The sequence below is a fragment of the Pseudochaenichthys georgianus genome, chromosome 21, assembly GCF_902827115.2.
Source record: "Pseudochaenichthys georgianus chromosome 21, fPseGeo1.2, whole genome shotgun sequence".
NCBI lineage: Eukaryota > Metazoa > Chordata > Actinopteri > Perciformes > Channichthyidae > Pseudochaenichthys > Pseudochaenichthys georgianus.
In genome coordinates this window covers 6,714,142-6,741,904 of record NC_047523.1, presented here as the reverse complement: position 1 = coordinate 6,741,904, position 27,763 = coordinate 6,714,142, and the positions used below count along the sequence as shown (strand labels likewise).

Here is a 27,763-nt window from a genome sequence, read left to right as displayed (position 1 = left end):
GACGAGGTACAAAATCAGTTTTTCATCAAGGCCACACAACAGCAGATATAATGAACATCAGAATCAGAATACCTTTATTCGCCCCACAGAGGGGACATTTACATACAGGTGTAGTGACTGAAAAGATACTACAGCTTGGGTTGGGATATGGTTCATACCTGCAGCAGGGCAGCAATAGTGCCACATGAGTGCCAGAGCATCGGTGCCAGGTCTGGCACAGACTCTCGCTTCTTGCTAAGCTCCAGCAAGGCATTTTCTCTGGTCTCTGGACTGGACAACTCATTGATCCATTGGTAGATCTTCTCCCGGTCTACCTGGGCCAGGGCTGTGACGTTAGTTACAGCCTGTGAGGGGAAGGGTAGATATTTAGCGTATCCATCATCGACAAATGAATTAAGCCTTGGAAACATACTGGGTATCAATGTGATACCATTAGTAAAGACACTTACTACAACACATATCATATGTATAATATATGTGGGCCCATCCACAATAAGGCACCACATTATTGCTATGAAAATATATAAAAATGTGTTGAAAAATGTTTGTGAGTGTTTATTGGGAAGTTTTAGTGAGATGTTATTGCAAACTTTGCAGCCAAACATTGTTCAAAGCCACAAACCTTTATTTTCCGCTCTGGTTGTGATCCCTATATTTTTTAAATATACTACATTTGTCGGACTGATTTTGGGGAAATACAGATAAATAAATATAAGCCATATAGAATATCTACAATGGTTGAAACGGTGTAACGTTAACCATACACAAATGGAGGCTTATAAAGACTGTAAACACAATGTGTATGTATAATAATGTCAGAAATGATTTGTCAAGATGCTATACAATCAAAGCCCCATAACAAAAGGGGGATGAATGTTGAGAGGGTTGATAGCTTTCTGTAACGTTATAATGAAATTAGATACTCACAGCTCCCGTGGCCAGCATTCTCTGAAGCTCTTTGTGGTCCAACCGTGTTGTTAAACTACTGCTTCAGCTAACGTGTTGTGTATTGCCAAACTAATGTGGCAGCAATGAAACAAATTTGACGTAATTAACACAAAGTAAGGGCAGCTAGCCCAAGCTAGCTGCTAGCGTCAACGTCTTGACAAATGGAATCCAGTAGTTCCGCGAGCACATCAACGTTACAAGCAACGTAACTTCATTGCGGTAACAAAACGTTAATATTTTTGATAATTCTTGATAGAAACCAGCCTCGAGAGTTCAAATTTGAGCGTTATTGTACAATAAACATAATCCAATGGCGAGTTTTTTTGCGGGCAATGGTGGCAACCTAAATACATATAATTAAGATATCGCGAGAGCACAGTCGGACCGGATCGGACGCACTCTCGGTTATCATTTCCGTTGTACATTTTCACATTCCCGCCATCATCGCGCAGTGTTGCGAGGCGTTGTGTGCGGGTCCACTGTCAACAACATACATACTGGGAGCAGGTGAATGCCGGCAAAACAAACTTTCTGCTCTCGGAGGACCTACGACAACGATACTGTGAGATACAAGTTTCTAGAAGAAAACACATAATCGACAGGTAACGAACTGCGCAGGTTTAACCAAAGGGTGACCCTGTTTTCATCCCCAAATTACAATCAGGCAAATTAGCCAGTTAGCTAGTTCCCGCTAGCCTGCTAGCCGACTAGCTAATGTTGGCCTCCCCCATCCATTCAGCGGCTATAGATGGGAGGACGACAGCTACATCCCAGACATTCGGCTTGGCTGTAATGTCACCCTAGGTGCTTCTTTGTAACTTTGTCCGGTAGCTCAATTGTATGACGTTTATTATTGTAATAATTATGGCAACCAAGAAAATAGTAATGAGCGCCGGTCGCAGTGTCGTGCATCTTTGCTTTGCTGGGCTAGTTTGAAGGCTAATGCATACAAGGCTGCATTGCCTCTTACCGCTAGCCAGCTAACATAAGTGGCGTGAGTTTTCCCACTTTGTGAGACATTCGACCCTGTGAGTTAAATATTTGCCGTGAGTTTATCATCTGTGTTAATATGAGCTGTTCAGCTGTTGTGCTAACGGTATGTGTCTTGTGGTCGACTTAAGTTTGTTGTGACTTTCACCAAGCGCTCAGTTGTACAACGTTGGCCATAGCGGGCTAGCTTGGATGCATTATATATAGTTTATTAGCTGATGAACATAATGTGTACGTAACACAAGTTGTTTAACAACAGGTGCAATAAAAGTGCTTAAGATGTATCTAAATCAGGTATGGTTTATCATTGAGTTCTTGCCTCCTTTTTTAAAGAAATGGATGGAATGATAACGGTGTTATGGTGGCAAGATGGTTAAAACATGTCCCTTTAATACTCCACTCTATATAAACATGAACTGTGAGATGGGTGATATATGACACAATGTGGTTTAATAAACTCATTTAATTAGATTTCCTTCTTGTTTTAGGATTTGTTTGGTTACAAGTCCAAGCCTCCAAAGTGCACCAACTGGATATTAGTAAGCCATGTCAACCATAGTGCCCAAACTCTCCAGCGGTGGCGCCAGTGTTAAGATCCGCCTTACAAGCCTTGATCTGGGCACCACCAGATGGAAAGAGGGAACTTTTGAGATTCTGGAAAAGGACAACAAAACCAACCTATGTCTAAGATTTAACTGTGGTGGAGCCTCCAAAATGTTCCAGGTATTATTCAAACTCTGTTCTTGGTGGTTATTCAGAAATGACAACGGCAAATGACTTAAACATAACGTTAGATTCTGAAGGAGTACCCTTTCTTAAATGTTTCAATGTTATATTTTGAGACACAGCGCTATCCAGACATCTGTCTCATCTGTAGAAATGTCATCAGAGCAGTAATGGATGAATATCCCTTCAACCACTTATCAAAAGACTTTGGAAAAACAGTTGATATGGTAGCTGTTGAAGAGAAGCTTGTATAGCAAGCAATAACATACCACCTTACTCTCTGCCTGTTCCTTAACTCTGCCGTTATTTACTTTGTCAATATCATTGTTTTTAACGTTTGCATCAGCAATACTGTAAAATGTCCAGGAATGGAAGGTACAATTTAAGTTGGGAACGCAATACAAAGACTATATTTCCCACATATTCCCACCAACATTTAGAGATATATTTTAGTCTGGACTTTTGACAGTCATGACTCATGGGGAAGGACTTATACATTTTGAGAAATGACAGTCATAAAGGAGAACACTTGCACATAAGTGAACCAAAACATGACTTAGTTTACTTTATCTCGCTAATAAGTGCTGCAATCTGCACAGAAATCCAAACACACTGTGAAAAATGCTATTTTGGATGAGAAATTTAAAGTAAACAAATGGCTCGGAGGAAAAAATATGATTAAGTAGAACATAAGTAAACCGTTAAATGCATGGATAAAACCATGTAAATGACTTACTCAGCATAACACTAATGGGCTCCTAAAGTATGCAGTTATTATTAATTGGAAAACATACTAGTTGAATAAAACTACAACCAACGTATCTTGTATTGTTTTCTTAGCTGAACCAGAACTTGAAGACCGTTACCCAGAACCAGAACCGTATCATGCTGACTTTGAAGGACAACAGTGTCATCGTCCTGGATAAGATTGCTCCGACTTTGCTTCAGAAGACTAAAGAATTTTTGGACAAACTGAAGACTGGAAAGCCAGGTAATTACACCACTGCTCATTTGTCTTTGTTCAAAGAAAACCAGGGCCCCTCACTGACCCCTTCATTTTCTTATTTTGAGCTTCCGCTATTCGTGGTTCTGTCGTTACTTCTAAGCACAACACGCACACTTAATGGCAGTTATTTGCTTTGTAGACTCCCATGGGCTAATCGTCATAATACATCAGATTTCAGTTGCAGATGTTTTTCTGCTCTTTTGTGCCGACTAAATGTTTTGTTTTACGGTGGTTGAACTCAATATTTTGAAGCAAATCAATTTCAATCTTACTCAATAGGTTTCTATACTGTAAACTTTGTTTTGCCACTGTGACAAAGCCAGGGGCGAGTCGTGACTTTTATACCTAGGCCCTCTGACCCCCTCGAGTTATTACGTCACAGCGTATACTTCAGCGGAATATCAAAACAACGGCCCGGGGTGCAAAACGCATCAATGAAAGCGACCCTCTACCACACAAAACAACACCTGTAAATAACCCTATTTGTGTTCTTTGAAATTGAAAAGGATATTGCGTTATGTTTGTTACTTTCGTTGCAGTTGTATGTCTTAAGTGTAAATTGGCATGCTTTTATTTAGAAGGCGAGTTAACGCTGTTGACAGGAAGTTGTTGTTACTATGGAAACAAGAAAAGTTTCACAGCGGGCGGAACTTGTCATAAAGTCCGCGATAATAAAGCCCACCCATTTAGAGGGAAGATATGATTGGTCAATTGTACCGTCATCTGACATTACTCTCTCGTTCTGGCCCTCTGTGAATTCATAGCTGGACGTCCAATCAGCTCCTGTCTTCACCTGCAGAGACGAGCTTCTTTCATTTAACCCTTCACATTCCAACAGAAACTGAATAGGCAGATTCAAAGGATTTATTTCTTTGGAAATGTTATTTTAAATACAATTAAATCAAGTTATTTTGGTAAAACTAATGAAAAATATAACTTAAAAAAAAAAAAAAATGTTTAAATGTTTTTTAATATTATTTTGTAGAATATCCTAGGCCCTCACAGAGGGCCCTGACAGCTCGCCACTGGACAAAGCCATGCACAAAACTTGTGTTTCAGTTTCACCTTAACTCAGCCTTAGATAAAGAATGGCCGGATTAGATGCCTCATTGAAAAAAGTTTATCCTGTTGCATTTCATTCTGATGAAGTTTGTCCTGTTCCTTCCGCTGCTGGTACTGTGTAGTCTCAGCTTACATTTTGATTCTCGCTTTGTTCTTAAAGAAAATGGGTAAGTCTAAGGTTAAAAGGAAACTGTACTGATCTTCTCTGAGTGTATCTAGCGCCAATTTCTAAAAAAGAACCTTTTTATTATTTATATATTTGTATTCAGAATTTAATTTGAGAAAATCATCATACCTACTGGCCTGGTGTGGACTTCATTTTTGTTTCTCAAACTTTCCAACAACTTTTCAAATTGAAATGAGCACAGCAAGTCAGGGCTAATATCTATGGTGTAGTTACAGGTTGTACAAGCGTATAAATACAATGTAATTGCTACTTAATTGATCAAGTTGTCATTTAATTCACATGCTTTGTCCTGAGCTGCCATTTTCCCTTCTTCATTTTGCAGTTTTAAAATCGTCCCACGGAAGCGCAAACCTCAGTGTGCTGGGAAACCGCTCTTTGAAAAATGACAGCAATCCTTCGGGGGAGAGACAGGTAAGCTAGAAAACAAACCCACACTTAAAGTTTGAATGTAGACATTGTGCCTTTATAAGATTCCTAACGTCTTCCAGACAACCCAGAGGCGCCAGAGTACAGAAGGCAGAGAGGAGACGACGCCACGGAAACCCCTGGGCAGCCCGAGCAGAGCCACCTCCACTCCCACCCGTACGGGACTCTCTGAGAACAGGTAGGATGGAAATTCATATTGTTGTTTATGGCAAGTTGTGTTTTGTTAACAATTTGTCTTTTTTTTTTAAAGCAGCCAAATACAAGGCTATGTGTGCTCTTTCCTCATTGGAGACAATTGAAAGGGTGCTTTTTGGACACTGGCCTTTTAAACTGAGATTCTTTCTTAATGCAGACTTCAAAAGATCCCATTTTGTAGTTGTTATGTTTCTCAGTTAAGTCATGGTCAGTTCATGCTTGTGACATCAATTGTTGCTTTCACTGTTTTTCAGGAGTGAGAAAAGAAAGAGACTCATCACCTCTGAAAGTGACCTGACTGAAGACTACCCCAAGGAAAATGACTCATCGAGGTAATAGCAACATCACTGCCCACATTGAGCTGCAGGGCTTGTTGGATACACACGAATCCACCTGACTTCTGTAGCTTTTTGTCAGATATGGTATCTATGTTTTTGATCTTTTTTTTTTCTCCTCATCAGACGGTTACAAGAATTGAAATATGTACCGTGTTGTAATTAGTTTTATTTCCATATATTATTTTGCTCGTTTGCCAAACAAACCTTAAGGTTGTTGATCGAAATGTTTGGTAACTTCCAAAAACCTGTGTATACATTTTTTAGCAACAACAAGGCCACTTCGGATCCATCCAGGAAGTTTCTACTGAGCTGCAAAGACAAGCTGAAGCAGTCTGAGGAGAACAGGAGCTCAGGTACACTTCTACAACAACACTGTCTATAAACGGCTGCTTAGGACCTTACTGTACACTAACTTTCAGTGGTGACCTCTTTGTGTAGGCCACCCAACTGTTAGCATTGCAAGGGCTACTTCCACAAAAAGCAATGGGATTTCTGTAGAAAATAAGATCTTTGACAAACACACGTTTAAGATTCTACCACATGTTCATCAGTAGGAATATCACCACATGCAATGCATCGCCAAAAGTAAATGTCTAACTTAAAGGTGAGGAAGGTAAGTTCGAGAAACCGGTTCGAGATACACTTTTTGTTATATTCCATGGAATGCTCTTAACATCCCGATAGCAATGAATATCTGAAGTGCTTTGACAACAAATCCATTAAAGAAATGTCATCTGTGGAAGCCGTAGTGCTGTAAAAAGCACGACCAACCATCTGAGCCGGCCCGGCTAAAGTAACTGGATGGCCTACCTGCCTGTCAGCCTTCCATCTGTGCACAAACTTATCTCGTGCCCTCATTGGTCATGTGCGCGTTCGTGTGTGTTGGAGGAGGGGCTCTGTAAGGAAGTGGCAGATTTTTTTCGACTGCATATTTTCAAATTCTAGCGCACTCGAGCTGGTTTCTCCAAAATTACCCACCCCACCTTTAAGGCTATGAACAAACTGAGTGAGAACCTGAGGCGGTCAAATGCTAAGTGTTCCGCGTTTAAAGACTCATTTCTGCACCACTCTATTTACCTTTCTAAACCTATTCATTCAGACCCAAACGTTTGGTCTTTGACTTGACTTTGAATCACTCCTTTATTCCTCACCGACAGCTTCACTGAGTTCAACTCCCCTTCAGCCCACGTCCTTTTACGGCAGCCGATCTGTGACTAAAGACTACAGCCAGAGCCACTCTTTCCTGGACAGGTGAGTTTCTGTTCAGCCGTAAGGCACACGATCTACTTCTCCATGCAAACACACTAGAGCTGTGCGGTGAAACGGAACTCTTTCTTTTTTTAAGAAAACAGCTTTAGGTCAAGTGCACTTACAATTGAATTGAGAAATGTAAAGAGCACTTCAATAGAATTGTCTAGTTAGAGCATGAAGTCATTGTGACGCCAGTGTGTCACATCTGTGTACTACAAATCCACACAGGCCATGCAGTACAGCACAGAGCCCTTCAGCCAAGAGGAGCCTCATGCTGCCAAACCACTCCACTCCTTTCAAGAAGGTCCGGCCCACTCTGGACTACAGCGGCTGGAACAAGCAAAGGCTGTCCACCCTGGCCCAGCCTCAGCCCCCGCTGCAAGGGTAAGGAGAAGCCAGATGTGCTGCACAGAACGTGAGCACACGCAGTCGGTTTGTAAAGAGAAACTGGATTTCATTTATTTCGACGTTGTGAACCAAAAAAGAGCTGTTTATGCCCTCTTTTTGACAGTTTTTTCATTTGTAACCTCACATACAACTGCAAATCCTGCGAAAGATAGTGTCACACATGATCTTATCCCAACCAAATTGAAGGACTTTGAGTTTTTTTCGTTCCCTTTTTTATTATCATCCTAATGTTTAAATCCTTTCTATCAGATTCTCCAACCTGGGCAACACCTGCTACATGAACGCCATCCTGCAGTCCCTCTTCAGCCTCCCCTCCTTCTCCAATGACATGCTGAGGCAGAGCATCCCGTGGAAGAAGGTCCCCATCAATGCGCTGCTCAGGTACTACATTAGGCCGTGGAGAGACCTGTAACGATGTGCTTTGCAAACCTATCCCTGGAAGTGTTTCATTCTGTGGCGTCTCTTCACTGCCTGCAGGCGGTTTGCACACCTTATGGCCAAGAAGGATGTGGGCTGTCCAGAAACAAAAAAAGACCTGTTGAGGAAAGTGAAGAGCGCCATCTCCTCCACAGCTGAGCGCTTCTCTGGAAACATGCAGAACGTAAGATCTCTGTTGTGAGCAATTCTTCAAGTACCCTAATATTTCAAATGTCATGTGGTTGTTGCAGATGGAGGACATGGCACACTCTTTACCAGGAGAAGCAATTGTTTGTTTATAGTGCTCATACACATGTTAGTGCAAACATGTAATAACAGATGTCAAACAAAACAAAAGATATACTAAAAAATATATATTTTGTATTCGTTAACTAAGGGATTGGACACATGCATTGCACAAGTTTTGTTTTTATTACCACCCGTAGCCCGTAATTGATGGTCTGTCTCAACTCTCTGTTTCTGAACACTGAAGCTGAACACAACCCACCTTTTGTATTTATTCTTTATGCTTTTTAAAGTCCACGTGTATCACATTATTCACCAGGATGCTCATGAGTTCCTGAGCCAGTGTTTGGACCAGTTAAAGGACGACGTGGAGAAAATGAATAAGAACTGGTCCAGCGAAGCGGCAGCGTGGTCCTCTGTGGCGTGTGAGAGCGGCCAGGAGGGAGCGCCCTCAGCAGCAAAAGCAGAGCCGGGTGAAGAGGCAGACACGTCCCGCATCTACACCTGCCCTGTGGCGGTCAACATGGAGTTTGAGGTGCAGCACACCATCACATGCAAAGGGTGAGCCTGTCTCCTGCTCATTTATCTGAAAGCCAAAACTCTGAGTGTGGGGAATGTTTTATGCCTTCATGTTCCTTTACAGGTGTGGCGAGGTAGTGAACAAGCGAGAGCAGTTTAATGACTTGTCCATCGACCTCCCACGGCGGAAGAAAACGCTTCCACTCCGCTCTATCCAGGACTCTCTGGATCTCTTTTTTAGGGTGAGGGTCTCTCGTTCACAGCTTATAGTACTGATCCATTTCTATGAATGATTGATCTTCAGACACTTTTCAACTGTTCCATTTGTTTTGCAGTTACCTTCAAGTGAAAAGTCTAAACTACATATACCATTTTTCAATGTGCAATGATAGAAGTTTCTTTTTCAGATGGAGGAAATTGAGTACTCGTGTGAAAAGTGCAATGGGAAATCGGCGACTGTTACACATAAATTTAGCAAACTGCCCAGGTGTGTGCACACATCATTTTTCAGTTCTCATGCATGAGAAGCGGTCACACTTGTTGCTAACTGAACACTGCATTTCAAACATAAGGCATGAGTCACAACAGCTACTTCCTGTAAGCATCTGTTGTTCACTAGTAGACACAGTTCTGATGCATGATGTTTCCTCCCCACAGAGTGCTCATCCTCCACCTGAAGCGCTACAGCTTTAACGCCCAGCTGTCACTGAACAGCAAGCTGGGCCAGCAGGTGGTGATCCCCCGGTACCTGACCCTGCTGTCCCACTGCACTGAATCCACACGAGCCCCCATTAGCCTTGGCTGGAGTTCCCAGTCCTCCATGTAAGACATCTGTCGATGCATAACACTAGTCTCATTTGTTTGAGAGATTAGGTTTCTAAACATTTTCTTTGTTGTTCTCAAGTTCCAGAACACTCAAAACGTCGCAGTGTGTCAACTCGTCGACAGCTCCTCTCCGGTGAGTTCTGCAGGAAACATGAAAAAGAGATGAGTTACATTGGCAACAACATTAAAGCTTTACACTCAAATGTGCAGCAACATGTTCTTTGCTCGGTCGGATTCAATATTAAAACATACTGTCAAGGTACAAGAAAACAAAGCTTGATGAAGCGGAAAGGCAGTAAGATGGCTTATAAAAAAAATAGCCCACCCGTGAGTCATCCAATCACATAAGCTTTGGTCTGAGCTTATTACTGTGTTTGTCTAGAAGGATTGGAGGCAAAGCTGCCAACTCTAGCTGCACGTCTAGCCTCCTGGACTCTGATAGTGAAGAGGAGCCCAACAGTAAAGCAACAGTGAGCCGCAAGCGACGCCTCAGCAGCTGTCTGCCTGACGAGGATGAGCGACCGGAAGAGGTACCGCTGATGGACCGCCACAGTTATGATTACGATCATTTTCCCCTCTGTTTGTGTCACCACGCTGTTTTGATGTGTCTTCAGCGAGGAGCAGCCATAGACGCAGCAGACTTCAGTGGCATAAATGATGAAGAAATGCTGGCCGCCGTGCTGGAGATGAGTCGTCAAGAGGCCGGGCTCTCGGCTCCGCCCCCAATGGAGGATGAGCCAACCAGCAGCCCCGACACAGGCTTCGGGGACACAGACTCTCATGACCTGGCCTATCACACAGATCTGCTGGAAACAGACAGCAAACAGCCTGCAGGTAGGCCAACATGTTAAATAAAGAGACAAGCACACATTCATCAAATAAGTAAGCATTTTTTTTAACCAGTAATAACAAAGATACGTTTTAAAAAATAAGATATATGGGGCTCTCTAGATATACATAGAAACTGGGTTGGCCAAAATGCATGTCATAACCAGTTAAGCCCCATGCCCCCGGTACCGGAAACAGTGTCTGAGGGCTTCTTAACATTTAACAAACTACAAATGTGTCGTACCCACTTAACGGTGAGGAACTCAGCTATCAGACAATATGAACCATTTTTAGCTAAACGAAACACAAGGGTAATAACAAGCCCTGAGCGAAAAAATGCTAACGCACTTAGCACCGAACTAGGGGTGCAACAACTAATCGACTTAATCGATTAAAATCGATTACCAAATTAGTTACCAACTAATTCAGTCGTCCATTAGTTGGTGACGTCCTCACGTGTGTTTTACGCGCTGTTAAGCTCCAACGTTATCGGTCTTTTTATCGGTACTGGAGACATTTAAAAAATATATGTCATGTATTATTGCTACAAAAGCATTATATCGCAGTTTTAGGGTGCATTCACATCCAATAGTCCGCTCTCTGGTGCGCACCAGACGACAGTTTGTTACATTGTTTCATTTTTCAGAAGGTTCGGTTTGCGTTCACACGGGCAAAACTCAAACGGACTATAAACTTTAAACACAAGTCATGTGCTCGGAAATGCTGTTCAACCATTGGTCAGACATTAAGGGGGTACAAACGCAAATCCCGGCAATTTCTAGCGGAGCCTCCACCATGGAGCTTCGGCACTTTCGGCAGGTTATTCTCATGCTGCTGTTAATCTGGAGATCAACAGACATATGATTATATAATCAGACAACGTCCGTTAAAAAACATTATTACATGGCTTTGTTGAATACTCGATTCTGATTGGTCAATTCAAAACACATGACACGTTTTTAATCCAGAACAGACAGACCGCTGTCAAGGATTTATTGACCGTTGTTAAGGACGCTCACATCTGCACAAAGAAGTCCGTTCGATTGAACTGTATACAGTTTGGCTGAAACTAACTGACAAGAAAACAGTGGAGAAGTAACGGGCAGAAACCCTCCTTTTTACGCAGCGGTCCAGACATAGGTCAGACGGCGACACATATTCAGTTGCCAGTTGTTTTGGCATTAGGGCAGGGATATCTAGATACTTCCCAAGGTTTGACATAATGAATTGTGCTACTTTTAAAGCAAGCAACGATTTTTTCAAATCTGTAATCAAAACGCTCTTCAAAAACGCTATCGAAGCAGTTCCTGCCGTTGCTACGTTAGTTCAAACAGTAACAACGGACTATTTTTCTTAGCGGATGCATGTCAATTTAAATCATTGAAAGACTCTTTCGCTAAAGATTTTTTGAAGATATCCGCGTTCTTGTGACACGTAAATACTGCGCTTCCTATGTTTTGGTGCGGACTGCGTTCACACCAGCAATGAACCGCTCCAGAGTTCGCAAGCAAGCATTTTTTTTTTTTTTTCTACATTATCATTAGTTAAAATCATTCAAAGTGACCTTTAACATAAATAAAACATAATACAAATCATTAGATGATAATTCATCAACCTTTTTATTTGAGTAAATCATTCAATCACATACACAAAGGCCAAATATATTTAAACAAACACACAAACGAGAAAATTACTCTAATATTGAATCCAATCAAGTCCCATCCAATTATCAAAAAAAATCCAATACTGTCCTGAAGACAGAACCCAGAGTACCCGCTAACCAGGATGACAGTCTGTAACACAGTCAGGAGGCCCCGCCCCCTCGCACACAGACGGGACAGAGAGATCTCATCTGGATTGGAAAGCTCGAAAATACATCATCGATGCATGTTGTAGTCTTATTGCATATTAGAAACGGAGTTGGTGAAACTAAAACTGCGATATAATGTGTATGTAGCAATAATACATATGACATATATTTTTTAAATGTCTCCTGTACCGATAAAAAGTCCGATTAACGTCGGAGCTTAACGTTACCACTGTCTTTAATAATTCTGGCCCGGGGTCCGTTTAACACCGGGGCTCGGTACCCATCCCTACATGGGGAGAGGCAGCATATTGCTAAGGACTAAATACGATGGAGGGTTCTCATCTCAGCCTTATTAGGGGATGAAGAGGAGTAAGTAAATAAAGAGGCCGGCGCTCCAGGGTCTGGTTCGGCTGTGCGTTTTTGTGATGTAACGGTGAAACATTTCAGAATTCCTCCACGGGATGCCATTGTCATTGTACAACACTCAACCCGCGAAATACACACACTCAGTACATAGCTAGACCCAGAGCCATATTATATTAATCTGGCTAGACCATAGAGAGCGCGAATTTGCGGACCAGGAATTCGCGGGCACAGCCAGCTGGGCGGCTGGCTGACAGCCAGCGGCACAGCTGTGTGTGTGTGTGTGTGTGTGTGTGTGTGTGTGTGTGTGTGTGTGTGTGTGTGTGTGTGTGTGTGTGTGTGTGTGTGTGTGTGTGTGTGTGTGTGTGTGTGTGTGTGTGTGTGTGTGTGTGTGTGTGTGTGTGTGTGTGTGTGTGTGTGTGTGTGTGTGTGTGTGTGTGTGTGTGTGTGTGTGTGTGTGTGTGTGTGTGTGTGTGTGTGTGTGTGTGTGTGTGTGTGTGTGTGTGTGTGTGTGTGTGTGTGTGTGTGTGTGTGTGTGTGTGTGTGTGTGTGTGTATTTTGCGGGTTGCTAAATGTTTTGTGCGTGTGTGTGTGTGTGTGTGTGTGTGTGTGTATTTTGCGGGTTGCTAAATGTTTTGTGCGTGTGTGTTTATGTTGACAAGGAAGTTTAATAACTGTGTGCTACACAAAACGTGCAGTCGGTTTCATTTTCATCGCCGTTTGTAGTAGAGTTAGCAAGATATTTTTATTTTAACTCTCGTCCCAAAATGATTTTTTATCCTCCCCGACACTATTGTTTTCGGCCCCGGGACGACGGGACGTCCTTAAGCTCGAGCCCTGCCCCGTCTGTGTGCGAGGGGGCGGGGCAGTTTACACACACGCAGCTGCTACATGCAGCAACACACTGCGGAGAGAACGCGCTCCGAGGTGTGGTTAAACTTTACCCGTCTCGATGCTCGTTGCCAAAAGTGCAATAAGAGTTTAGCATGTAAGGGCGGTAACACGAGCAATTTCTCTAAACTAGGGCTGTCAAACGATTACATTTTATTAATCTGATTAATCACAGCTTAAAAATTAATTAATCATGATTAATCACCATTCGAACTATGTCCAAAATATGCCATTTCTTTATGTATATTGTTGTGGGAATGGAAAGATAAATGAAAGAAGGCGGATATATCCATTTAACATACAGTATCTATGTTTATTATAACATTTTTCTGCGTGTCAAAATGAAACACACCTATCAATCATCAAACCGTGGGGTCTTAATTCATTACGTGTTGATTTCTATCAACGGGGGAGTACTTCAGGAAAGTCGACGGGGGGGGACGGGACTAGTGGAGTACTTCGTGACCACAGAGTGTGAACGTTGTGATCAGCTGTTTTAGCGCAGTTCTCCAGTGATGGGGGGAGTCTCCCTCCGCAGCCGGTTGGCGTAGTTTTGGCACAGTTCCGTTGTACAGACCGACGTTAACAGCAGCCCTGTCTGTGCACACGGAGACCGACTCTGTCGTCCGGTGATCTAACCGCCTTCTGGAAAAGCTTCACAAGTACGTCGGTACGCAAATGCGCTTTGTGACACAAGTGACGGTACGCATTTCAGATTACGCACATAACCTGCGTACCAGATATGTGTTACCTCTACTACAGCAAAAGTGTTCTCCGTCGGGACTTCCTGCAACAACACCACGCCGTTATCTTGATTCTGATTGGCCAGAAGACATTATCAAAGATGTTCTATTGAGAAGACGATCACTACGTGACAAAAGTTTTCAAAACCGTTTCTGGTCTTCGGTATTTCCAGACAAGTGGCTACTGAAATCAATCTGACTAACTGCTGTCTGTGCAATTTACTCCGCGAGTTGGCAGACTTTATTTTGCTTACTTTAACATCATTTTTCATGGTGGGGCTAAGCCATTTCTTGGTATGGCTGTAGCCTACCCCAGCCATACCCTGGCGCTGCCACTGGTGGGATGTATGGGGCGGGCCATTCTGCACATGCGTTAAATGCGTTAAATATTTTAATGTAATTAATTAAAAAAAAAAAAAAAAAACGCGATAATTTTGACAGCATTAGTTTAAACATTTAGCATTCAGACGGAGGAATGCACCGGGTTCCACTGTCTTTCTTGTAGCTCTGTAGCCCCATCCACGAGTAACTTCTCGACGGCAGGTGTTATGTATGCTAGCAGCACCACACGGAGTTAACTCAATGATACAAACATGGGTTAATGATTAGAGGTAACCGAGTTACTTATTTTGTTAAAGTTTCAGCTATTCTGTTTACAGTTCTGTCATCACATTCTTTAATACGATTTGTTAAATCACTGTTTTTTCTTTTGATGTGAAATATTATTTATTTTATTTAAATAAAAAGCAATGTTAGTTTAGTTCAAAATGTGTTTAGTTAATTTAATAATATATGTATTTTTGAATCAAGTATTCCAGGGTGTCCGCGGGGTCTTAAAAAGTATTAAAAGTTGATAAATCAATTTAGCGAAAATTAAGCCTATTAAAAAGTATTAAACGGCATTTTCCAAGGTATTAAGAAGGTCCACAGCAACGACAACATGAAACACCCTTTAATTTACTGAAACAACATGTCGGGAAACCCCCTCAAGGTGGCCCCATGCATAGCGTGCCATAAAATGCTGCTTCTTATTTTAAGTTTCGTTGCCTTGCTCCGCTCTGTGGGGGGGGGGGGTTTAATCTGCTGGTGGACTACCTGAGAGATATACAGCAGGAGACCACGCCGTCCACCGCGGAGAATAAACAGAAGGGCAACCATGACAACCATGCTCCGGGGTCTTCTTTGCTGCTTTGGGGGTATTTTGTGGCGGCAGCAGCGCCACTTACAGGCCTGGCATATGTACTACAGCGTTTCCAGCATTTCCAGCGGTCTAGTGTGAACGGACACGTTAATGAATCGAATGCGTGTGAATGCGTTTTACTGTATGCGTCCTCGTGGGGCCGGGGTCTAAGCCAAACTATATCCGGTCACAGAGATCTGCTATTTTAAAGTAAGGTCAACACATATCGACCCTAAATATAGATAATAAGAACGAGAAAAGTCTTAACATATATATCGTTTTTTGGAAACATATGACAAATGTGTGAGGGTGATGACGTCAGAGCATCGTCCTATGTGCCGGGCTTAGCCCCGGACAGCCCCAGCCCAATTTAACCCCTGGGTATTTTGTTTATTGGTCAAATACTGGTTTCTACTGGTTTCTGAGGAGTTCTACTGGAATGAAAGAGCACAGAAGCAGCAAAGCAGCATGCTGCATTAACCCTGACCTTCACAGAGAGGTTGAAGTTCATGTGGAGAGGAGGCTTCAGTAGTCTGTCTGCACTCTGTTTAGTTGAGCTATCTTACAATCAATATAGTAAATGTGAGGTAAAGTGTGTCGCCAATGTAACCGGTTAGAACTCGAAGTTACGACGAGGTCTTCAAATATATGGAAAGGGTCTTAAAAAAGGTGTTAAAAGGTTTTAATTTGACTTCAGGATTCCCGCATATACCCTGTATTCATCTTTATTGTCTTCATTGTTAGTTTCCACATACTTAAAACAACCTCAAGCTAAATCTAAAAGTTGATGGCTAAATAAGAGCGTTTGAGAAATTGTGCAAGGCATAATAGTCGATTAATAGTTTCATTAATCAATAGATTAATCGATTATCAAATTAGTCGTTTGTTGCAGCCCTACACAGAACTTACGGTATAAATACTTTATTACTTATCGGATCTGCACAAACAGATTAGAGCTGAGATTCCACAGATTCTAGAGGTATATGTATCATCCCTGTGCGATCAGAACTCAGGGCAGCGAAGGCAAACCCAGACAACACACAACGCAGCTTTACGGAGCCAAAACGGCCAATCCACCCAAATGAACCCAGAAGTGTTTTTTTTTTTCTAAACCTCTCTTAAAAGGTCAAATGTCACTTGTTTTGCATCAATCTTGATACAGGGTACTTATATGTTATAGTTTGGATTCCTAAAGCTTTTAGTCTACCTTACCATCATTTACTACAAGTAAAGAAGAATTTTTTTTTTTACTATGGCATTTTTTTTTTACTATGTTCAATCTGAATCTACTTTAAAATAAAACAATTCTATATTGATTCTGACTTTTCTACATCCAACTCACAGGTTTATCATTGCTTTGAGAAAAAAGATTATTAATTTTCCCCGTTTAGAAGAAGATAGTCATTTGTTCTGGGAATGTCATTTTCGAGCCTGAGGCCTGGAAAACAGGCTCGGGGCTCAACAGGTTAAGCAAACTGACATTGTAATGATTACACTTCGGTAGATTGAGTTGATATAACTTAAGTAATGCTGAAGTATTAAATAAATATGTAACCTTTTTAAAATAATCATTTGTATAATTTGCTTTGTTAGATGCCTCCACTGGAAATAGAGAATTGAAAAACTGAAGTATACAGGGTCCATGTTTAATAACAGGGTTATAATAGGATTTCAAAGCTTGTCATTGAAAACCAAATGGTCACTGTGTGGGTGAATTCTTCCTTTAAGTGAACTGACCTGTGTGTGTTTATCTCACCTAGATGTGCTGGACTCCCTGGACCTGACCATGGACGAGAACAAGGAGAACCAGACTCCAGAGGGGGGGCAGCAACAGGGGGAGCTGGACTGGGTGCAGCAGTACAGTCTGGATCAGGATCAGGAGAGGGAGGAGCAGGAGCTGCAGCAGGCGCTGGCCCAGAGCCTCCAGGAGCATGTAAGAGCACACCTGGAACGTCTAAAGAATGTTGTAGCACCACAATGCCATTATATGATAACCGTTATCTAATAGAGTGAAGTCTGTTCTTTTTGAGCAAGCAGACAATAAACACCAGAGTAAAAAAGTGCTATTTGTACATTTTGTTCACTGAATGTCATCGTCTCCGTTTCCCCCACACAGGAGGCCCAGGAGTTGAGAGAGGACGATGATCTGAAGAGGGCCACCGAGCTCAGCCTGCAAGGTATCATTGATCTCATGTTGAGTAGCTGGACGGTGACATGACTGAAATGCAATCGTTTTGAGTTGAGCGTCTTTGATGGAAGGAATACCATTCATCATGTTTTTGCGATGTCCATCCCTCCCATGATACCTCAAGACTGCTTGTAGCTAATATCTTCAATTTGATGTCAGAAGTCCACTTGGAATCAAGGATGAACTGATTTGAATTTGGTGGTTAAGTTAGCTGGGACGGCACAAAACCTGTTTTTGGCCATAACTCATTAATCAAAATGCTGTTTATGACAATAATATCAAGCATTGACTGGTTGGTGGAGGCATGCAACCTTTGAGTGGTGAGGAAGCAGAATCTGTTGGATGGTGAAGTGGTAGGCAAGAGGGGAAGACATCTTTGACTGACTTTTTCCCAATTTCACTCAAGCAGAAATACCCTGCTTTACACGTATTTGTGCAAAGCAAAGGAACACAGTATCACATGTTCTCAGTGAAGGTCTCGGAGCACCTAATAACGCTGTTGAATCTGACTCAGTGGTGTGGAAATGCCTGACCAGTATCAACATCTCCTCCTTCCCCAACACCAGAGTTCAACAACTCTCTGCCAGAGTTACTGTGCTCAGACGAGGATTCAGGCAACGAGGACGTGTTGGACATGGAGTACACTGAAGCTGAGACTGAGAACCTGAAGAGGAACGCTGAGGTACTCAACATCTGCTCTGTGATTTGAAATAAGTAGAACAGTCCAGATCAATTTCTCATATTCATTTCTTCCAAATACTTATATATTCTATAAAACCTTCCTTCACAAAAAAAGGATATGTCGTTTATACTGGATACACTGAACTGCCTTGGTTCATAGTAACCTTGGATACGTTTCATTCCACAGAGCGGAGACTTGGCCAACTCTTTCCGACTCATCAGTGTCGTCAGTCACATCGGGAGCAGCTCCTCCTCCGGTGAGCACTGTGTGCTGCTGTCCACCATGTAGCTGTATTAATGCATACTTACCCTACTGCAGTTAATTGAATGATGCCATTTTGCAAAAAGAGCAAATCGGAACCCTTCAGGATGTCAGAACTCCTGTCAGCGCATGATACCTGAGCAGCACAGTGCCACGTTGTGTAGAAGACACTCTTATGGCGCGTTTCCACTGCAGGCCTCGCTCGGTTTGGTTAGGCCTTATTAGGCCCGACTCACTTTAATGCTGCGCTTCCATTACAGTTTAGGAACTGGGGCAGTTACTATAGTAACGTAATGTAGGCGGAGCCTTGACGTCATCTTCAATGAGAGCCCCAGAAAAACAACACAGCCGTTAGCTCTTAGCACCCAGAGCTCACAGCTCCTCATATCTGTTCAGAAACTAGACAAAAGTTAAACAAGTACAAACCACAGACTGCCTGTGTCATGGAGAATACAGTCGCTGGTTTATTTATGTCTGTAGGCCGTTGTTGTGAGTGTGGACGGTCGGAGCATATATAACGTTAGCTTAGCCAAGCTCCATTTAGAAAACACGCATTTTAAAAGGTTGTTCGCCTGCCGTCTGTCTGCAGACTTGTCAAAGCATTAATTCATGGTTTTTACTAACCGGTATCAGTATGTTGTTACTTCGGCATCATTTTGAAACGTGTATTACGATTAAATCACGGTCAAATATGTTCATCTTGCCAGCGATTATCTCTCTAGTTTAGCATACTCAGCCCGACTCAGCCTGGTTGTTCCTGGCCCTAGAACCACGATTTTATGGGGCCAGAAAAACTGTGAATTAGGACCCGCTAGCCCAGGGTGGCCAACCAGTCAGAGGTTAAGAGCCACATCAAACACACAGTCACTGATACCGCTTGTTTCAGTTTTTTGTTTTCTGGAGACAAGATTTCAACCACGTCACTGATGCATTTTTGTGGCATTGGGATATATTTTTTAAATCCTCTGGAGCAGAGAGAGGAGCTGTGGATTATTGTTATTGATAATGGATCAGTGTTTCTTAGGGTCAAAAACACTAAACCCACAACTTAAGATGAAAGCGTTTAGTTTATTTAATAAAAGAGCACATGTTCAATGTGAAAAGTGACAGTAGTTATAGATTATTTGCAATTTGGTGCTATATATATATATATATATATATATATATATATTAAAAAAAAAAAAATGTTATATATATTATCTACACCTTGAATTTCAGGGGGGGGGCGTGGGGCTCCGTTGGCGGGGCTCCGTTGGCGGGACTCCGTTGGCGGGGCGCAGCGCCCCTCCAAGACAATGGTAGGGGAAACACTGGATAGTGTTTTTCCCCCCCTCAAAGGTGATTGGTTCACTGCATTGCAGGTATTATTGTAATTGGTTCTTGGGCCACATCAAAATTAGACGCGCTGTCATCCTCTCATACTGACACATACACACGTAGGGAGAGCCGGGATGAAAGTAACGCGGGACGAAAATAACGGAGCGATTTTATCCGAGCCCAAACAACTTTGACCGGCAATCAGAATTATCAGCATTCAATACTTAACAGACCTACTAAATATCTGGTTTAATTGTCAGGAGTAGCTAGTGTTGTCACGATACCAACATTTTGGTTTCGATACCAAGTCAAGAATTGCGATTCCGATTCTTTTTCTTAAAAAAAGAGAAACAGTCTTAAATGTAATTATTGTGCTTTATTTCACACCAGAACCATAACCATGACACAAACTTTTAAACAATGAGAACAATAAATTAAATAAATGACAATAATTCGTATTAAATAAAATTAATACATTTCTCACAGACAGGCCTCGTGTGTCCGTAGGCTTGCCCTCGCTGTCAGAGATATAGCCAAAAAACTCTTATTAAAACAGCGCTTTCTCACCGGAGTACTTTCCCCCGTCATTCTTAAAGTACCGATACTAATGAAACGGAGGAATCGTAACGTTTTTAACGGCAGGGTATCGCGGTACCTTTCAAGTATTGGTACACCGTGCAACACTAGTCAGGAGTCAGTGTCTCCCCCCCCCAAACTCACATAACATTCGATATGAACTGAAGAGCCGCATGAAACTAGGCAAATAACCGCATGCGGCTCAAGAGCCGCGGGTTGGCCACCCCTGCGCTAGCCGGTACTAGGCCAAGTGGAAACGCAACCAAAAACGGGCCCCGCACGGCTCGGCACGCTTAAAGCGAGCTCCGCGCTGCAGTGGAAACGCGGCATTAACCTCTTTGTATGAGTGGTTTGCATGTCATGTCTCATTGCCTGAGCGGATATGTGATAAAGATTCATACCGGTGCAGTCAAAACTAAGTGGTTTATTTCCCTCCCTAGGCCATTACATCAGTGACGTGTACGACATGAAGAAGCAGTCGTGGCTGACCTTCAATGACCTGGACGTGTCGCGCACACAGGAAGCGGCAGTCCAGAGGGACCGCGACCGCAGTGGATACATCTTCTTCTACATGCACAAGTGAGTTAGAACAACCAGAAGACTCTGTTAAACAACCACTGTGTAGGGTGAGGGTCTCTCTTTGACGGGGTGAACCAAACCAATCATGACCACCCTCTTTGGTCCGGATTAAGACGCTTTTTGTTTTGTTTAAAGGGATGTTCAGATGTTTCGAAGGCGTTGTTGAATGAGGTAGTTATTCATTGTCTCTGTATAGCAGAATGTGGTTGGTCAGGAGAACATGTTTTAACATACTATACTGTGCCTTTAGTTTTTTTCTGGATTTTGTTTATACGGTTCTATGTTTTATACTAAACTGATTTAATGACATTTTATTAACTTCTATAGACATACTTTCAACCTTTTTGTTTGAACTTAACTGACTCATTTCATTTTTGACATACCGGTACTTGTTTACGTTTTTGGAAAATACAGTGGGGCAAAAAAGTATTTAGTCAGCCACCAATTGTGCAAGTTCTCCCACTTAAAAAGATGAGAGGCCTATAATTTTCATCCTTGGTATACCTCAACTATGAGAGACAGAATGAGAAAAAAAGAATCCAGAAAATCACATTGTCTGATTTTTAAAGAATTTATTTGCAAATTATGGTGGAAAATAAGTATTTGGTCAATAACAAAAGTTCATCTCAATACTTTGTTATATACCCTTTGTTGGCAATGACAGAGGTCAAACGTTTTCTGCAAGTCTTCACAAGGTTTTCACTGTTGCTGGTATTTTGGCCCATTCCTCCATGCAGATCTCCTCTAGAGCAGTGATGTTTTGGGGCTGTCGCTGGGCAACACGGACTTTCAACTCCCTCCAAAGATTTTCTATGGGGTTGAGATCTGGAGACTGGCTAGGCCACTCCAAGACCTTGAAATGCTTCTTACGAAGCCACTCCTTTGTTGCCCGGGCGGTGTGTTTGGGATCATTGTCATGCTGAAAGACCCAGCCACGTTTCATCTTCAATGCCCTTGCTGATGGAAGGAGGTTGTCACTCAAAATCTCACGATACATGGCCCCATTCATTCTTTCCTTTACACGGATCAGTCGTCCTGGTCCCTTTGCAGAAAAACAGCCCCAAAGCATGATGTTTCCAGCCCCATGTTTCACAGTAGGTGTTCTTTGGATGCAACTCAGCATTCTTTCTCCTCCAAACACGTCTAGTTGAGTTTTTACCAAAAAGTTCTATTTTGGTTTCATCTGACCATATGACATTCTCCCAATCCTCTTCTGGATCATCTAAATGCTCTCTAGCAGACTTCAGACGGGCCTGGACATGTACTGGCTTAAGCAGGGGGACACGTCTGGCACTGCAGGATTTGAGTCCCTGGCGGCGTAGTGTGTTACTGATGGTAGCCTTTGTTACTTTGGTCCCAGCTCTCTGCAGGTCATGGACTCGGTCCCACCGTGTGGTTCTGGGATTTTTGCTCACCGGTCTTGTGATCATTTTGACCCCACGGGGTGAGATCTTGCGTGGAGCCTCAGATCGAGGGAGATTATCAGTGGTCTTGTATGTCTTCCATTTTCTAATAATTGCTCCCACAGTTGATTTCTTCACACCAAGCTGCTTACCTATTGCAGATTCAGTCTTCCCAGCCTGGTGCAGGTCTACAATGTTGTTTCTGGTGTCCTTTGACAGCTCTTTGGTCTTGGCCATAGTGGAGTTTGGAGTGTGACTGTTTGAGGTTGTGGACAGGTGTCTTTTATACTGATAACGAGTTCAAACACGTGCCATTAATACAGTTAACAAGTGGAGGACAGAGGAGGCTCTTAAAGAAGAAGTTACAGGTCTGTGAGAGCCAGAAATCTTGTTTGTTTGGAGGTGACCAAATACTTATTTTACCGAGGAATTTACCAATTAATTCATTAAAAATCCTACAATGTGATTTCCTGGATTCTTTCCCCCCATTCTGTCTCTCATAGTTGAAGTGTACCTAGGATGACAATTACAGGCCTCATCTTTTTAAGTGGAACTTGCACAATTGGTGGCTGACTAAATACTTTTTTGCCCCACTGTATATTTCATATTTTTATACTCTTCAACATGATATACTTTCACTTTTTTGAAACTTACTATAGACATATATTTGACTAAGCTTTATATTACTAGCATGTTTGTGTTTGATGTCAGAGGGCATAACATGCTCTGACATACTTCCTCTCGTGTCTTCAGGGACATGTTTGAGCAGCTGTCTGATATGGACCGACCTGGAGCCAGCAACCCTTCAGAAGCAGGAAGGAACGTCCTGCAGCCCCTCTGAGCGCTACACACACACACCGCTGCACCCTAACAGGAGCTCTCCTCTGAACAACCTGGAAAACGACTGATTGCTGTCCTTTGGTGGCGGTCTTCAGGCACTCCTTTCCCTCTACAGATCACTGAATGCTCTGTTAAAATAGCACCTGTACGTGCCAACACGGGTGCTAAAGACAATTTTAACACACCAGAAATGCAGTTACAAATGTTCAGTGGATCAAATGTTGCCTCCATGTTTTTGGGGCCAGAATCTTTGTTTGCTATGTTTATCAAACAAAGGTTTTGTAAATGTTTTTTTATTTGTTTCTCGACAATGCCGTTCTTTCTCTCTACTTTCACACATCAGATGCTACTGGTGCTTCTTGACTTGTATGTTTTGCAGACCCTTTCTTTCCCATATAAACTAAATAAAGATATATTCTATGTTGGAGTATAAGCTATTATAGAGTTAGAGGGGGTGTTGTATTTAGCGGGTACATTTGGTGCAATATTTATGTTCTGGCACAAACTGGCCAATTGAAATCCGCTTTCTGTCCGAGTGTGTGGAGTTCTCACTGTTGCTTTGCGTGACCTACCAACTCATGTGTTAGTCTCAATAACAAAGTCTGTTTTAACTGAGCTTTTCTCACAACACACTTGTCGCTTTTGGGGATTTTGACTTTGTGCCTCCCAAGAAAACTTTTATATATATATATGTATACTAGCTTTACTTTGAAAGACGCACAACCGTGTCGCTTTTTAAAATGTCTGTCACCAATGTGTAAGTCAGATATCTCCTTTATAAAAAGCCAACAGATTTTCTATTTATTGCAACATCGGGTTGATTCCCTTTGAATGAACCTGTGAAGATACGCCACGGCAAGTAGAAGTCATAAATACTAGACCACCAGGGAAGCTAGCTTTAGCCTAATGCGGTTAAGCGCATCATCTTTAAGGCCAGGCTACAGAGCTGTTCATACAGCTCCTATGAGGCGTGCTTGCTTATAGAAAGATTTAAAGGAAGTATTTTATTATTCCAATACTAGACACTGGTTGTACAGCTGTTTTTGTGACCACTGTAAAAAGTCAAATCACATTGAGTTCACCATGGCTAATGTGTAACGTTAAAACATGGTGTCTGCAGAGTTCCTCCCAACAGAAGAAAATCTATTTAACAGCTTTATAAAACATGGGTTATAACCAGATATTGATACCTGCCATATTAGTGGGATTTATTAGGACAGTATTGACGTTTACCACCGCAGGCAAAAGTGACTTGTTCCCATTTTTTCATCTGCATTGTTTTTACATTTGTCCCAGATGCAGTGTGAAGAAGAGGGTATGATGTATTTGTGAAGTAAAGAGGAACAGTTTTTCTACCCTTCATACACAACTGACTCTTCCTAAAGCAGATTTTAATAAAAGATTCTGGTGAAAGTGCAAAGGCTTTTTCATTTGATGTTGAAAACACTTTAATAACACTCAAATCCAGTGTTGGAAAAGGACATCCACCATCATGCCACTATGTGTACTGCCAGGCGGTTCAAGTCCTTGGGTGCAGGGTAGTGGAAACAAAATGAAGCACCAGAGTGCTGTCACCTGTCCTGACTGCACCTCTTCATCAGAGGCTCCAGGCTCCTCCCTGTCAGCCTGTTGTACTCACTGAGGATGTAGTTCTCCCTCTGCAGCATCTGGAAACATTTCAAAACCTATTAGCCCCGATGCTGCCATGCAAACAACCTTCAGATTCACTTTGTTATCATTTACTAATTCATATAGTGCACATGAATCCTTTCAGCCATTTTCTTACTGTGTTTTCCTTTAATATCATTACATTCATAGAAGAAAAGTATTTCCAAAGTGCCCAAAGACTAGATAAGAAAACTCAATATTCAACAACAGCTTAACTTATTCTAAACGTTCTTACAGATTTGTGCGAGCCAGCACAGACAAATGGGTTCCAACATACTAAATGTGTTCGGATTTATCGGATTAAACCAAATGCATTTTAGAGATGGATAGTGGACACATGTGTATCGTATCTTGTTTGTGCCCTTTTACGTGTAAAGGGTCAGTCAGTTCACTCCGATCTCTTGCTAATCAGGTTTATTGAGTAGGTTTGCACAAGGAATTGGCTGTGGTGTACTATTGTGCACAAACACAGTAAGAGGAATTAAGTACAAAAAGATTAACAAAACCTTTTTCTTTGTATAAAAAAAATATTTTGAATTAAAATATACAAAAATCATGTACAATAAAAATATGAAAAATACTGTGTGCAGTATATCAGAGGTGTATCTTTATTGTTTGTTTTGAAATGCCTATCTTTAAGGTTTCAACAAAAAAAATTCTCAGCTTAAGAAATTGAATAATACAACCAAACCCTTTCTGGAGCTACTTGTATTACCAAAGAAAATGTCCCATTCTTTAGATTATCAAGAGTAATGAGGAGAGTGCTATGGAAAGACATTTTGAACAAATATCTTAGATTAAAAAAATCCCAGAGGCGAGTAAAAAAGACATACGACTCGCCTCAATTGTATTGTTAGTGGAGGCAGAAATATAGGACAATTATTTGGATGTAAAAACATAAACTTTCCTACACAACTCAGGAGTATTTTGATAAAGTGACTCTTTAAATGTGTTTTTCACATCAGAATCCTTTCCCCATGTGATCCCCACACTCACCTCTGTCCATTCTTCTTCTGTCTCGTGTCTGTAGCCTAACAGGTGACAGATCCCATGTGCCGTGACAGCCTGAAACACGACCAAAAGAGGAGCAATGTGAGACAAAGTCACTGCAAGCAGGGTTGTGAAGTCAGTGTGCATTTCTAAAAACTTGCCCTAACTGAATTTGATCTGGCCGGCGTACAGAGAACTACTCACAGTGAGGGTCCCATGCAGATCCAGAGATTCCTCCTGACACTGCTTCATCACATACTCCACCCCCAGGAAAATGTCCCCGAGGTTCTGCTCGTCCCTGTGAAGGGGGAGGGGCATCTTACCAGGCCTCAGGTCCTAAACACGGGTCAAAGTCACATTTCAATTGGGATTGTGTCAAGAAGTCCACAAGAAACCAGCAGAGGAATGATCTTATCTTATATAAGAAAACAAATGAAGCTTAGCAGCGTTTCTCAATTCAACGGAATAGGCTTTATTGGCAAGACATTTGACAGAAGAGAGACTATTAAGATGTGTAAATAGAATAAATTAGACACTGAAATTAGTTAACAAAGTAAATAGTTTTGTTACAATTTCATATTTAACTAGACAAACTAAAACAAACAAAGTAATAATAAAGGTAAAACACAAGACTACGGAAGATGATTCATATTAAGATGAACCTTTATTGATCGGCCTAATGGGTGTTATTTTCCACTCTGTAAAGTAACCAAGTACATTTACTCAAGTACTGTGATTAAGTGCCCCTTTACCAGCTTTAATGCATCAATAATTATAATCAAATCATATTATTCTGAAATGTACCAATCTGCATAATGAGTACTTTTACTTTTGGTACTTTAAGTATGTTTTGATATTAAAACTTGTACCTCCTTGTACTTTTACTTGAGTAACATTTTGATTGCTGGACTTTTACTTGTAACAGAGTATTCCTACAGACTGGTACTTTTACTCAAGTACAAGATCTGACTACTTATTCCACCTCTGCATATTTGAATACACACACAGTACAAATACATACAGGTATAGGTGCACACATGCATTTGGTTTCTGTTTGTTCTGATAAGTCAGTTGTTTTGTTTTGTATTGCCCTTATCCTTATCTAAGACATCTCATATTTACAGAAAATAAGAACAAACTAAAGAGAATTCAATGATAAATAAAATAAAACGTTAATAGTTGGAATAATTCAGGACATAGACCATTTGTTATCTATATATACGAAAATATATTTAAAAAAAAGAGGAGATGGTAGTGGAATATCCTGTAGAAGCACATTTATAAATGTGTATCTATCTATCTATTAACATGTAGTTGTATTTACCTCGTAGAATGGAAATGAGAGGACATCTGTTGGCACATTTTTCTTTCTGTATATGTTATTAATTTGCTGGATCCTGTGGTTATCCACGCAGACGATGCCCAAGTCAAACTTCTGGATGCCCAGGATGTGCCGCAGTGTCTCCACATCCTTCCGCAGCCGGGCTCGGCGGAGGGGGACCTGCTTTTGGAGGTTCCGCAGTATTACTCCCATTTTAGAATTCGGCGTAAAAAGATCTAAAGAAAAAAATATTATTTAGAAATTCCTGACACATGTGTCAACGCAAAAACCAACTCGCTTCCGCCGACGGACAGTTACAATAATTATAATACGGTGGGCTTATGAGAACGGTTGGTCAGCTTTGCGTTAGCCACGAGCAATGTTCAGCCATTCCGGTCAACAGAGAGCAAGGTGACACGTCCCGTGAGTAACGATAGCAACAAATAGGTCCCCAGAAATATTATATAACCTTCTTCTGGACTATGGAATAAGGCAATACTGTCAATACATTAAAACAGTTATTTCGTTAATGAAAGTGTTCCCTTGACCGTTCACAACCGGTTAGAGCAGTAAAACGGT

The 27,763-nt window shown here is 41.7% G+C and overlaps 3 protein-coding genes across 4 annotated transcripts in view; 1 reads left to right on the top strand and 2 right to left on the bottom strand.

The window, feature by feature from the left end:
* Nucleotides 1-1,287, bottom strand: part of cnot9 (CCR4-NOT transcription complex subunit 9) — an 11,778-nt gene extending 10,491 nt beyond the window's left edge. The window contains exons 1-2 of the mRNA XM_034109879.2: nucleotides 928-1,287; nucleotides 159-344 (exon numbers count right to left, since the gene is read on the bottom strand). Of these exons, the coding sequence (XP_033965770.1) occupies nucleotides 159-344; nucleotides 928-945 (204 nt within the window). The 5' untranslated portion in view covers nucleotides 946-1,287. The remainder of the gene's footprint in view (nucleotides 1-158; nucleotides 345-927) is intronic.
* A 93-nt stretch (nucleotides 1,288-1,380) lies between these two features.
* usp37 (ubiquitin specific peptidase 37) lies at nucleotides 1,381-24,535 on the top strand. Of its 2 annotated transcripts, none has more exons than XM_034109877.2 (24): nucleotides 1,381-1,550; nucleotides 2,427-2,661; nucleotides 3,505-3,655; nucleotides 5,242-5,330; nucleotides 5,408-5,523; nucleotides 5,795-5,872; nucleotides 6,143-6,231; nucleotides 7,036-7,129; nucleotides 7,358-7,513; nucleotides 7,787-7,918; nucleotides 8,015-8,138; nucleotides 8,520-8,761; nucleotides 8,844-8,961; nucleotides 9,127-9,206; nucleotides 9,377-9,541; nucleotides 9,624-9,677; nucleotides 9,930-10,074; nucleotides 10,159-10,378; nucleotides 17,120-17,292; nucleotides 17,476-17,536; nucleotides 18,114-18,229; nucleotides 18,416-18,485; nucleotides 20,824-20,962; nucleotides 23,119-24,535. In XM_034109877.2, exons 2-24 carry the CDS (start codon nucleotides 2,485-2,487, stop codon nucleotides 23,204-23,206), a joined length of 2,877 nt encoding a protein of 958 aa, XP_033965768.1. In that variant the 5' UTR covers nucleotides 1,381-1,550; nucleotides 2,427-2,484; the 3' UTR covers nucleotides 23,207-24,535. The 2 variants fall into 2 exon arrangements, with proteins under 2 accessions (XP_033965768.1, XP_033965767.1); XM_034109876.2 differs by having other exon boundaries at nucleotides 9,927-10,074.
* Nucleotides 24,536-24,628: 93 nt separating this feature from the next.
* Nucleotides 24,629-27,759, bottom strand: LOC117466564 (endoribonuclease YbeY-like). Its single transcript, XM_034109880.1, has 4 exons — nucleotides 27,188-27,759; nucleotides 26,068-26,199; nucleotides 25,870-25,938; nucleotides 24,629-24,872 (listed from the first exon to the last, which is right to left on the bottom strand). Exons 1-4 carry the CDS (start codon nucleotides 27,395-27,397, stop codon nucleotides 24,777-24,779), a joined length of 507 nt encoding a protein of 168 aa, XP_033965771.1. The 5' UTR covers nucleotides 27,398-27,759; the 3' UTR covers nucleotides 24,629-24,776.
* Between the last annotated feature and the right edge of the window lie 4 nt (nucleotides 27,760-27,763).

Bases quoted from the DNA above. Each gene is read 5' to 3' on its own strand.
- usp37 (XM_034109876.2), top strand. From the start codon at position 2,485: ATGTCAACCATAGTGCCCAAACTCTCCAGCGGTGGCGCCAGTGTTAAG. The intron at 2,662-3,504 runs GTATTATTCAAA...TTGTTTTCTTAG, and splicing joins GAGCCTCCAAAATGTTCCAG to CTGAACCAGAACTTGAAGAC. The intron at 18,230-18,415 runs GTACTCAACATC...TTCATTCCACAG, and splicing joins ACCTGAAGAGGAACGCTGAG to AGCGGAGACTTGGCCAACTC.
- LOC117466564 (XM_034109880.1), bottom strand. From the start codon at position 27,397: ATGGGAGTAATACTGCGGAACCTCCAAAAGCAGGTCCCCCTCCGCCGA. The intron at 26,200-27,187 runs GTAAATACAACT...ACCCGTGTTTAG, and splicing joins TCTCATTTCCATTCTACGAG to GACCTGAGGCCTGGTAAGAT. The intron at 24,873-25,869 runs GTGAGTGTGGGG...AAATGTTTCCAG, and splicing joins CAGAAGAAGAATGGACAGAG to ATGCTGCAGAGGGAGAACTA.